We start from the raw sequence: 12473 nt of genomic DNA, 5'->3' as shown, positions 1-12473 counted from the left end.
TTAATTATTGCCATGGGAAAGCCAGCATATACTGTCACAATTTTTAGCTGGTAATTTTAATTCACAAGCTTCAGGCATTCTTGTCACTTGGGCAGAAACAGCTGTGTTAGGTTAATTCAGGTTTATCAGACTGTCTGTGGGATTTCTTTAGAGGTGAATGAACCTACATTTATCCTAAACGTAAAAAAGCATCAGGGAACAACAGACAAGCTTATTGGCTTTACAAAATATATACAAAGAATGTGTATTATAAAATCCTTTATGTAAGTTTTATAGCTGTGTCAAACTAATAACAGTGTATGTGTGTAAGTATATAGAGGGAAAAAATGTGAAATGTTCTTGAAAACCCTCTCTAATAAGCTGTGTTACAGGCACCTGGCTGAATCCTTCTGAGATTCCCTATTTTCACAACCCAAGCAAATATCTTAGTGTGCTTTCCAGCCAAATTCACTATTCCAGAGTTAGAGAGGATCAAACAGAGTTTTCACATGTGTTTCTGTATAACGTCCTTGTAATGTTTTGCTCCTTGGCTGATGCTGCTCCCCTAGAGCAGGGACTATAAAGGGATACAGGACGAAGAATGCCAGTCCCTGAGACATGCAAACAGGTGAAAGCTTCATTGACATAGGTTTATGATGGCCACTCAAATATTATTTGACATGTTTTATATGAAATCCCTTGACCTTGCATGTCAGAGAGACCTGTGTGTTGCCTTTTAAGGGCTGCTCACCAGCCACGGTGTCAGATTCTGCAGTTTTCTCCCAAGTGTGAGAACATCATTGTGTTTTTTGCATGCTCCATTTAAATTCTTCTGACATCTGCGTGGGCTGCTTTCCATTCATTAACATAGGGGAGTTGCATCTTCTTCCATGGTGGCTGGTCAGATGCCAAAGGCAGATTAAGTTTCCTTGAGCAAGGAACTTGTCACTGAGGCTCTTCGAGCTGGAGCTGGGAGCTTTGGCAGCTCTGTGAGGAGGCAGTGAGAATCATCACCACAAAAATGATTTTTATGTGTCCTGCTGTGCACCCCTGGATTTCAAATTTGATTTATAGCTGCTCTTTTTAATTTTTTTCTTTTTAGAAGCTGCATTTGTTTGTTTCATGCAGGAGACTATAATCTAAATATTGCAGCATACATTTCATTCTGAAACTATGGATTATTTCTAAAATTACACTTATGGTAATTGCTGGCTTATTTTCCAGTTCCTTAAAGTTCTGTGTAAACCCACTGCTGGCTGTGTATTTCCCTTCTTGTATTTATGTAGCTGCCTTTATTCTTTATAGTCCTTCTGAGGTCCCAAAGCAAGCAAAAAGCAACTGCTGGAGAAGTGCATAAAGCACCACGGCTCAGTGCCAGCTGCTGCTCCCACGGATGGTCAGGCTCCTGGAGACACCACTGGAAACACTGGGGAATGTCTCATAGGACAGAGAATGGAACCCAAATGCTTGTTTCAGAGCAAGGTGCAAGAAACCTTGTCACTGTTGGGATGACTTAGTTACATGTCAAATTTTTATTCACTCCCCACCGCTCTTGGCTTTTACTGTATACTGCTTAAATAAATCTTTCTCAATTCAGCTATCCCTTCCAGAACTGCTAAAAATTACCTCGTTTTATGTTTTAGTCTCAATTTCTTTTGAGCAATCTGTATATATTTATATATATACAGATTATAGATATATATACACTTATATTTTTCTGCACAGAAGGCTTCTTTCTTGTTTTGGTGACTATCTTATTTTCTAACCTGGAACATTTTTTGCATGGGGTTATCTAATGCTAGTGTTCTCTTACCTGTGGTTTCCATTTGACATGAATGTGTTCTGTTGCTGAAGAATTCAAAATGCTTAGCAATGTGTAAGCCATAAAAGCTGTAGTTGCTTGTGAGGAATGGCTATGGTCTGTGACTTTTTAAGTGAGCATGAAGTGTTTGTTGTTTTCCATTCATAATTAAACTGATGGAGTTGCACTGACAGTGCACTGTTTATAAGTTTAAATCTATCAAGTCTGAATAATTTTTCTTTTGAAAGTGCAGCATTTCAAATATTAGTATTTCATTTTAAGACAGGCCGAGTTTGACTTTATGATGCATTGTATAGGAAATCATGTGAAATCAGGATAAAGGTTATTCTCTAGAAGTGATATCCTGGGATAAATATTCTGTTTAATGAAATTGTTCTCTCTCCACTGCCTAATTGTCTTATTGAGGAAGCAGATGGCATTTAAAATCTTGATTTGATGGAAAACGCATTAACAGGAAAATGTTTGAAAGTGAAAGGTAGGCAAATGCATCTTTATAAGTCATGTTTGTATTTCTACTTATATGGGTGACTAAAGAGTAGTAGTTGTAGTTCTTGGAAGCTTGTATCTGCAGTATATAGAACTGGAGAATATTTACCTCCTAAAATAGCTCCAAGTTCCACCTCTGCACTCTTGGTTGTTCTGTACTGTTTTGTGTTAGCTGTGGGTGGAACAGATCGGAAAAGGAAGCAGTGGATTCCCGTCTTCAAATTAAAAATGGAAAGACTTTGAGCTTAATGTAGAATAGCTGGGTGAAATGTCATGTGTTACAGAGAAAAACAGGGAGTGTGGCAGGAGTCCTTTGGTTTATTACAGCTTATGGGTACATCAGCTAAAGTGGTCCTGCTGTTCTCATTCACTGTATAAGTTGTCCATTTGACACACTCTTTCCATGAAGTGCTTGGAAATCTTTTGCAAATTAGACAAATCCTCAGTGTATTACAGTCTTGACTCTTTTTCTGTTATGGTCACCATTTACAGCTATTGTTTAAAAGACTTCTGAAACAACATAAATGCTGTTGAAAATTAAGCACAGTTGAGAGTAACTGCTTAAGATGTGCTTCATGGTTCAGATGACTGCAATTTGAGATTTATTGGCATGCATGAATGATTCAGCTGCCCTGAGGTGTCTAAGGATTGATGTGGTATTCAAATAACTGGAGTAACCTTCAGATCATGGGGGTTAACACTGCATTTACTTATGGTTTCTATTTTTTGACACTTAGTTGCTGAGTGATAGAGCATAGGCAGTTCTGGTTTACTGTACTGGGAAATCCTTCTAAAGCACAAATGAGCACTGCCTGGGTGCCCTTGTGATTAACCTGGTAGTTCTTTATCCATAAATAAAATAATTTAATTGAACACAGTCCATTTGCAAAAATCAGCCTAAAACATTATTGATCACAGACTGCTGTACGTATTAAGTCCCAGTTATTTCTTTTAGCTGATACTATTACTCTGTTATATGAAGAAAATCTTAATCAGTCCAGTTTTTTTTGTTTCCTCCCATAAATCCATTTGCAAAAATCAGCCTAAAACATTATTGATCACAGACTGCTGTACGTATTAAGTCCCAGTTATTTCTATTAGCTGTTACTATTACTCTGTTATATGAAGAAAATCAGTCCAGGTTTTTTTGTTTCCTCCCATAATGTATTTTGACAGCAGCTCAGTCAAGAACATACAAAATTACTTTGAAGACATATGAGATAAACATTCTTCACTCATAAATATTGTAGATGCCAGCTTTCAAGAGCAGGGACTATTAATCTGCATTTACTTAGGTCGCTACAAATCTGCGATAACTCCATTGGAATTGCAAGTTCAATAAAGGATAAATTTATAGCTGCTTTACACATGGTGATTTCTCTGTAGAAATTTTGCTGTTAAAATTCTTGTTGATTTTCATTCCCCTGTTTGCCACCAGTTCATTCAGTTCTCATTTTGAAATGCCAGTAGCAGTTCTAACAGCTCAGATCTCTCAGAATATCTCTTACAATGAGCAGATGTTTATGAGGACTGGGGTTTCTTTTGCATTTATGGATTTTCTCTTTTACCTAAAACAAATGTGCCTAAAATACACACCACATTTATCACATGATAAAAGTCCCCTTTCCCTGAAAGTATTAGATTTTCTTAGGCTTTGTATAATATCTGGTGCAAAGCCTCACTATTCTTAAGCAGTTCTTACCTGACTACTCTTCAGCTGATGACCAAATTCTGAGCAGATTTTACATGTTAGGTTCATCTGGCTGATGATGGGAAAGAGCACCAAAATGTCTAAGCTGCTGTCATCTCTCCCCATCCTTGTTCTGCATTATTAAAGGAGAGAAAAGTGTAAAGAAAAAATGCTGTGATTGAGATTAATTTTGTGATTCCTTGATCTCAAAACGCCTAATGGTGTTTATTCCAGGATTAAACATAATGCAAAACATTATCATCATTTGTACAACAAAAGACACAATTGATTTTGGATTGCTGCTACATTTTTCTTCAGCCTTGCTGAAAGACAAATTTCCTCTGTGTAACATCAATCCAAGAGACTTGACAAATGATGTCAAGATTATGTTTTATTGTCTCTAGGGCCCTTCATGTTATATATTTTTGATGTATGAAAGGATGATGCAGTTGTATAGATGTGTGAATCTTGTGAATTTTAAATTGTTTTCCTGGAAATCAACTTGGACAAATTTGGTTGTGTTCTAGAGTTTTTACAGAACAAGTTTATTTTTTTCAAGTCTCCTTTAATGGCAAACTTACAAAGTGATGCTTAGAAATACATAATAACTGATAGTGATGTTTTGGGGTTGGGGATTTCCCTCCCCCCCCACATCTGTGTAGTCCAGTAAAAATAATGTTTTTCTAAGATCACCAGTTTTATTAAGATTTAAAACTCCCCAGAGACTCTCGCTACATGTAAGTGAGGGGTGCAGTGTGTGAGATACATTACCTAGAGGGAAAGGCTCCCTTCCTGTGCTCATGCATCATCCCGGGGTGAGCTGTGGCACCACCTCCTGCACACGTGGCTCTCCTCCGGGTGGCTGTGGGTGCCTCGGTGGCTCTGGGCTCAGGGAACCTCTTGGGACAGCAGTGAACCTACTGTGTGCTACCTGAACAGCAAAAGGGTGGAAGTAAAATAAGAAAGTATGAAAATATCCACCACAGAAAGAGAAGTGGAATAACCCTTGTTTTTATTCCCATACACTGTTTTCACAGGTACTAATTTGATTATAGGTATAATTATTCTCTGTCACTATCAATACTTACACAGCTCAGCCTCTGTTATTACTGATACAGAGGAGTTGACAGAATTTGAATGAAGGCCTTTTTGTTTTGTAATACACTGGTGTTATTTTGGAATGCCTTTGTCTTAAAAAATGACAGCCTTTTTACACAATACTACTTGTGCTGCCTTTTGCTGTTGATGATATCCAAACTAAGAATTGCCTGAAGTGGGAGTTGCACATAACTGAGCAATCCCAACCATGAGGGCGAGCTTTGCTGGTGTCTAAACAATAATAAAAAATCAGTGTAATTACTCTGAAAAATAAATAAATAAGTGAATAGGAATTCTGTGTTCTGGTGTCTGTGTAGAATTTTTATGCATCATATAGATACTAGGAAAGTTCTGCTTTGTCTTCATATGGATTTCCTCTCCAATTTACATCACCAGTGATACCCAAAAGAGAAAGAAAAAAGGAGGAGCAGAGTGCAGAGTTTTGTTTGGAATCCAAAGATCCCTTTCATAGGTGTACTTTTATCTTTGGGACAGTATTTCAGTTTCCACTTCAGCAATGGTATATGATATTTTCAGTGTTTAACTGGATTTTAGAGCAGGGTAGTCTGAATTCCCAAGGCAAGCCATGTCCATTCAGACGCCAGCCTTTTATGAGAAGTCCTCGAAAGCTGCTGGGACACCCGGAGGGAGGACAGATTATCCCATGGTTCTAGAGCACAAGAGTTGAAAAGAGTTTCTCTACTGGTGTAGAAAGGGACAGAGAGAAGTTGTAGTTGCAAGCAGGAAAATATTTATTTGGTCCAATGTGTTTAAAATAAAATCATCATTTCTTTTAGGGTCAGGATAGCCTTTTTGTATAGTAACAATGCCACATACCTATTTTGAAGTGGTAACACTGAGATATTTGGAGAGCAGGCATCTGGATCTGGTGATACGTGCTGTAGACTGTGATGTTTTAGTTTCACATTCCTGTAACTGGATGGGAAAGATAAGCAAGCTGGTTGACCTCTGATGGAAAAAGATGTTTTCACTTGTGTTGGACTTCAATTTTAGGTTTTGCAATTTTGAAGTTGTTCTGTAAAATGCTTCCCATGAGTGCCATTGGTCACTGGAATTAAACAAGTTGAATAGCATAGCCTGTAACATTGGGGAAATAAAAACTGGAAATGTACTAGAGAAAATAAATTATCAAATTGCTATGTAATGCTGTTTAGTTTGTTTTGAAGCAGATTGCTTGCTGTTGGAAGGTTATTATTGACTGTGTTTGTATGTTTTGTTTTTTTGGCAGGTAACCCTGGACTGGCAGGTTATTACAGGACCTTTATACAGGCCCTTTATTGTGGACTGAACCAGCAGTATCCTGTCTGGGTTGTGAGCCATGCTGGACACTGTAAACCTCCGAGTGGAATGGAAATGATAGAAGGTACAACACTGTCACCTGTGCATACAATTGTTTATATGCTTCCAGTTTCTGTGGCAAAACTTGTGCTTATTGAAAACAGATTGACATGAGTTTTAAATGTCTCCATTGTATTTCTACAAAACAATTTTCAGTTGTATGAGAAGTTAGTGAAGTATTTCAGGTAAATTAGATTTGCCAGACAAATATATGCTATTAAGAGAATAAGAGAGTTTACTGTTGGCAGTCGTTAGAGACACGTTACAGTGAAGAAGGTCTAGAATGTGTTTATGTTGAGAAGAGTAGAGTAGAAAAGTAAATTTTTGAATTAGATGTCCAGTTCAGAGATTGAATAGGTTAGGAGAGATCTAATTATCTCTGAATTTAAAAACAGCTGTATTAAATCAGTGAATTACCTGGAAGCAAGTCTTTCTGAGACTGGGGTATGGGATGTTTGTAGGGAAGAGGTTGCTTGTGTATCTGTTAAGAGTCTTGACATGCAGATCTGCAGCAAGAGATGGTGCTCCAAGCATAGCTAGATGGGGGAACCTGCAGTGCATCCTGTCCTGAAAGCTGATTGATGTTGGACGTCCTCTGGACTTGGTCAAGTTACAGTGGTGTAGCAGTAAATCAGCATTTCTGGTATTTTCTTCCTATATCACACTGTGCAAACGCCCCACTTTGGAGACCACTGATTTACAGTGTGCAAGCATTTAAATTGTGCACTTGACTTATGAATGATGGTGCCCTGGAAAGGGGTCTAAAATGTAGCAAACTACAAAGGAATAATATGCCTGATAAGATTTAGTTCAAGTACATTTTGGAAGTGTAATAAAGACTAAAGTAAGTTTTCCAACAGCAGCCATCAATCACAGTCTACTTCCTGATTGACTGGAGGGATATCACTTAGCAATTTGGAAACTGAACAAAACTACACCCTTCATTTCTACTTCTGTGTGATATCCTTCTATTCAAAGAACTCTTGCAAGCTCTGCTCCACAGAGGCACACACCATTAATTGAACATTTCACTGCTGTAATTCTGCTCCCAGCAATCAATCCACTGTGCAAAACTATTTGAAACTTAATTTTACTCATTGAATACAATACAGAAGTCATACCTCAGTTTCAATGTCCTTATCCTCCTCCTCAGCTTTTAAAAATACATTTGTTTTTAACTGCTGTGAACGTAAAACAGGGCAACATCAATCCTTAGGTGAAGGGGAAAATTACAAAAAGGAGTTTCCTAGTTCTCTCTTATTTTACTTAAAATTAGCATAAAACATATACATAGCAGGTGTACATACATAGCAATATTTTAAAGTGGTTTAGTTCTGTGGACATCTGCTGTGGCTGGATGAGAAATAAGAAACAGAATATTTCAGAAAGAATCACGGGATCAGTACATTTGGAAAAGATCAAGGCAACCAAATGCCACCATACCCACTAAACCATGTCATGTGCCACATCTGCTTGTTACTTGAACACTTCCAAGGATGGTGACTCCACCACTTCCCTGGGCAGCCTGTTCCAATGCTTAACCAACTCTCAGTGAAGAAATTTTTCCTAGTGTCCAACCTGAACCTTTCTTGGCACAATTTGAGGTAGTTTTCTCCTGTTGTATCCCTTCCTTGTTACCTGGAAGAGACCAACTTCTGCTTGCCTGGCTACAACCTCTTTTCAGGTAATTGTAGAGAGCAGTAAGGTCCTCCTTGAACTTCTTTTTCCCAAGCTGAACACCCCCAATTCTCTAAGCTGCTCCTCATCAGATTCATGCCCCAGACCCTTCCCAGCTCGTTGCCTTTCTCTGGACACACTCCAAAGTCTCAGTGTCCTTCAAGAAGATGGAAGGCATGCTTTTGTTTGTCCTTAGGGCTGCCAATAAACTACTTTTGGTAGCAAAATGAGACTGAGAGTAAAGAAAAATTACATCAAAATTAAATTAATTTGTTTGTCCTAATTGTCTGTGTTTGCCAAGTGCTACAGAAATATGGAATCCTGTGATTCATATCTTAATCAACTAAAGAGACGCAATTGATGTATTAAAATATCATATACCTAATAAGTAGCTAGTCAGCATTTGTGACTTAATGATACAGTATTTGGTCAAATGATAAATTGTATTAAAGATAAATCTCTAGAACTTTATAAACTATACAGATGAGTATTGAGTTAGACACAGTCAAATCAGCAAGACGTTTTTCCTTCTGAATGACAGGAAATTTTGAGTGGCATTCTTAATAGTCAATTTACAAAATAAATTTCTACTTTGATCTTTCATGTTCTATGGACTGTATAGTGTGATAATAGTGTGTTCTTAAAATCTGCTAAACCAGCCTTAGTTTGTGGTTCTTGGTGAAAAAGATAGGTAATTATTGATTTCTAGTCCATCCAAAGAGTGTTTCCACTTCTTGCTCTTTACACAGGGGGAGTAGGGCCTTCAGACCATTTTGAAACTGAATTACATCCTAAGAAACAGTATGGGAAAAGCAGAGAAGTGGTGAAGGAATAATAAATTATCTGTGAAGACATTGATTATGTGAACCTGAAATGTTAATGTACCATCAGTGTGAAGTTTTGAACTCAAATTAAGTTGTGCATAAAAAGAAATAAATTCTAGCATTACAGGAAAAATTGGAAGTGGTGTGTTGCTTAAATTTATTTGATGTATTGCTTCTTGGCTGTTGGTGTAATTCATCTGAATGAAGTTTGCTTTTGCAGCCCTATGGCTTCTAATGAAACTGCAGAATTGGCTATGAGTGAGAGTCTGCCTCTAGCTCAAGTGGTATAAATACAGAAAAGGCAACTGAAATTATTTGGGTAAAATTGAATTTATACTTCAGCAAGTTAGTAATCTTGTTAATTGCTGGCTAGTTGTCCACCAAATCACAGATAGAAGTGTGGGCTTGATCAGCAGACATGAGCCATAAGTTTTTGCCATCATGATATGCTGTGCTGGCAGGAAAGAGCCTAAAATAGTAGCCTGAGCAAGACAAAGAGTGTGGTGTTCTGTACTAAGAGGTTACGGGTTGTTCAGGACAGTGATTCCCAAACTGTGATCTGGCTGATCAGATGCAATTGGCACTTCAGCTGCTTTCCACTTGCTAAGTGCAATGAGTAGTAACTAAATACTTTTCCAATAACACTTCTGTGTAAGCATTTGCTGCAGTGGCCTATTGTGCCACCATGGATGTGTGGTGCTGACACAGAGTGGGATTGTGATCTGCACTGCTGCAAACGGGAGAGGAGGAGGTCATGGAAGTTTGGTATTCCAAGAACTGGGTTCCTAAAAATAGGGACGTTTCCTTCTTGTTGTGTATTACAGAATTGTAGAATGGCCTGGGTTGGAAGGGAGCTTAAATATAATTTAGTTATAACTCCCCCTGCCATGGACACAAACACCTTCCACTAGACCAGGTTGCTCCCGGCTCCATCCAGCCTGGCCTTAAACGTTTCCAGGGACAAAAGTTACATGGACACAGGGACTCTGTATGCATTTGGTAGTTTTTGCTGGCTATTCTACTTAAACTCATTTAGTTTAAGTAGAATAGATGTTTTTAGCAATTGCTGATGAGGGAAAATACGTACATTGCTGAATCAGGTGGATCAGAGATACTGGCAGTTTCTTTGGTCAGTACACAAACACCTCACAATTAATCTCTGTCATACTCACAAGTTTTTTGACCAACAAATCCTTATCTGTGCTTCAGCCCTGTATGATTTGTTATAACAGCAGATATGTGGCCACACTGAGGTGTGCAGTGATAGCCGTGCTTAAAAAGCATTTATGTGTTGCATATTTATGTGTACATGTATACATAGGGAGAAAAGCAGTAGGAAGGCAGCTTGCCTGGCATCTCACATGCATACTTTAAGCTTGTGCATATACCCATTTAATTCATGTTACATACATTTAATTCACATTAATTTCTATTTCAACAACATTTTTTGCTTCCTAGGCGTATCAATTAAAATATCTGAGAGTCATTGAAGGATGAATTATCTTTAATATAAGTTCCTTTGAGGTTTAGTCAGTTATATTTCTATATTACAGACACAGAAAACTCTGTAGTCATGTTTATGGCCTAGAATATGTTAAAATTCTGCTTAACTGTAATGCAGATTTATATGACACGATGTCTCCCAGTCTAGTGATCACACTGTAGATGCAATAAAAACCCCAAGTTTCGAGCATGCCATCACAGTAGAATTATGCTGGTTTCACAACTATTTCATAGCAAGTGCAATTTTTTTAATGTATAGAGAGGGTGAGGTCCCTGTTCACAGAGCTGGCCTTGGCACTGATTAGTGGAGCTCCTCAAGTGGTGTTTTGTCAGCAGTGAGGGGTCCCAGGTCAGGGTGTGCACAGAAGGACTGGTTGTTTTCACGGGATAGGACAGGAACTGCAGTGCAGTCCTGCTGCCCCTTGTGATCCAGCAACTGCTGTTGCCCAGAAACCTTATTCCTTCCTTGTCTTGGAAAAGGCAACCTAAGGAAGGAAGCGTGTGTGCATGTGTAAAAGTTATTATGAGCCATTTAAATCTTGAGGTTTTTTGTCTTAACCTGGTAAGATCTGAATTTTACTATATGGTTTTAAAGCTGTGTCTATTTTAAGGAAACAAATGGTCAGTTCATCTTATGAACCCACTGGAATGCTTGAAATCTAGATGTGTGAAAAGTAAGCAGCCCTAGGGATGCTGCACTACTCCATTTACTTCTTTCCTTTAAACCACATTCAGTTAATTATTCATGGAGGTCCCGTAATCATGCCCATAATTATGCAAATACATCCTTAGAGTGAAATCTTGGCATTTGGCATTGACTTTATCAGTCCTGCTTAATTTTAAGCATGTGTTTAAAAGTCTTGTTCCATTCAAAATCAAAACTAAGAAAATTAAAATTTTGCCATATCTGAAGTATTTCTAAGTTGCTCTGTTGCCTTCTTTTCTGGCCATTCAAAATGTTAACAATTTTAAGTGTTTGTATTATCATACCTTAGCAGCCATGTATTTAATTGTAAAGATCATTTAAACACTATTAAGCTCATTTTGGTACCACTTAATGTATATCCCATTGAGTTTGATGGAGTAGTGACTAATTTTTGCTGACATTACAAGGAATAGCACTTTGTCTTTACATTTCTTATGGCTATATGAAAAATATGTTCTCTGCATTCTCTACTTCTTTCTAGGTTTTCCGCTAAGTCTTTTGACATAATATCTATTGAAATATTGGAATATTATTTTAAAATGTCCATGTGGAGAGCTCTTTAATCCATTCTAGTACTTTCTTCAACTAATTCCTTGGTTAAAAGAACCAGAAGTTTTCATCCATACCTACAAATAAGAATAATATAATTCTTTTTTTAACGATTTTTGAAAGCTGGTACAGTCTTCTGGACCTTTATCCAGAAAACTTGATGTTAAAAAAAAAAAAGGCAAGAATTCATCCATTAGAGAGCACAAAGTTTTTGCTGCATTCCAGGAAACTTTGGATATAGGTTTTGAAATTGTTTATGGGTTATTTTCTGCCTAGGTGTGTTCTCCAACTGATACCAGCATTTCTGTTTAGATGCAGGTGGCTTTTAGTGAGAGCAGGGGAAGCGTTCAAGAATGTTCTACCTGGTCAAGAGGTTCCATCTTCTGGTGTGTGTTTGAAGGCAGGTCACAGGTCCCTGGGATGAGCAGTGCTATCATGTTTTAGAGTAGCTTGTTTGGATGTTTACCATACTGTTAAAGGGAAAGTAAAAACCTAACGTAATTTGAAAAAAAAAAAACCCACAGTATTTAGAGGATCAGGTTATATTCCCCAGGGAGAATGCTTAGGAATCTTTTAACACAACTCAATTTGAAATATATTCTTGCATCTGCTAACAGAATGACAATGAAGTAACCCCACAGCAGGGAATAATCATTATGTCTGAAGGTGTAAGAGGCCTGGATTTGTTTTTATAGTTGAGTCAAAAGTTTATTCACTTCACAGTCTGGCTGCAGGAAGAAAAGCTGATCAATAGTTTAATTTAGCAATTCTAATTTGTAT

The 12473-nt window shown here is 37.7% G+C and overlaps 1 protein-coding gene across 1 annotated transcript in view; it reads left to right on the top strand.

Moving 5' to 3' along the window:
* LDAH (lipid droplet associated hydrolase) overlaps positions 1-12473 on the top strand; it is a 113294-nt gene that overhangs the window by 25355 nt on the left and 75466 nt on the right. The window contains exon 3 of the mRNA XM_039721628.1: positions 6325-6459. Coding sequence (XP_039577562.1) covers positions 6325-6459 — 135 coding nt within the window. The remainder of the gene's footprint in view (positions 1-6324; positions 6460-12473) is intronic.

This window comes from Passer montanus, unplaced genomic scaffold (assembly GCF_014805655.1).
Source record: "Passer montanus isolate IOZ18808 unplaced genomic scaffold, ASM1480565v1 scaffold46, whole genome shotgun sequence".
NCBI classification, from domain to species: Eukaryota; Metazoa; Chordata; class Aves; order Passeriformes; family Passeridae; genus Passer; species Passer montanus.
Note: the sequence above shows the minus strand (reverse complement) of the source record. Positions and strands in the feature narration are given on the sequence as shown.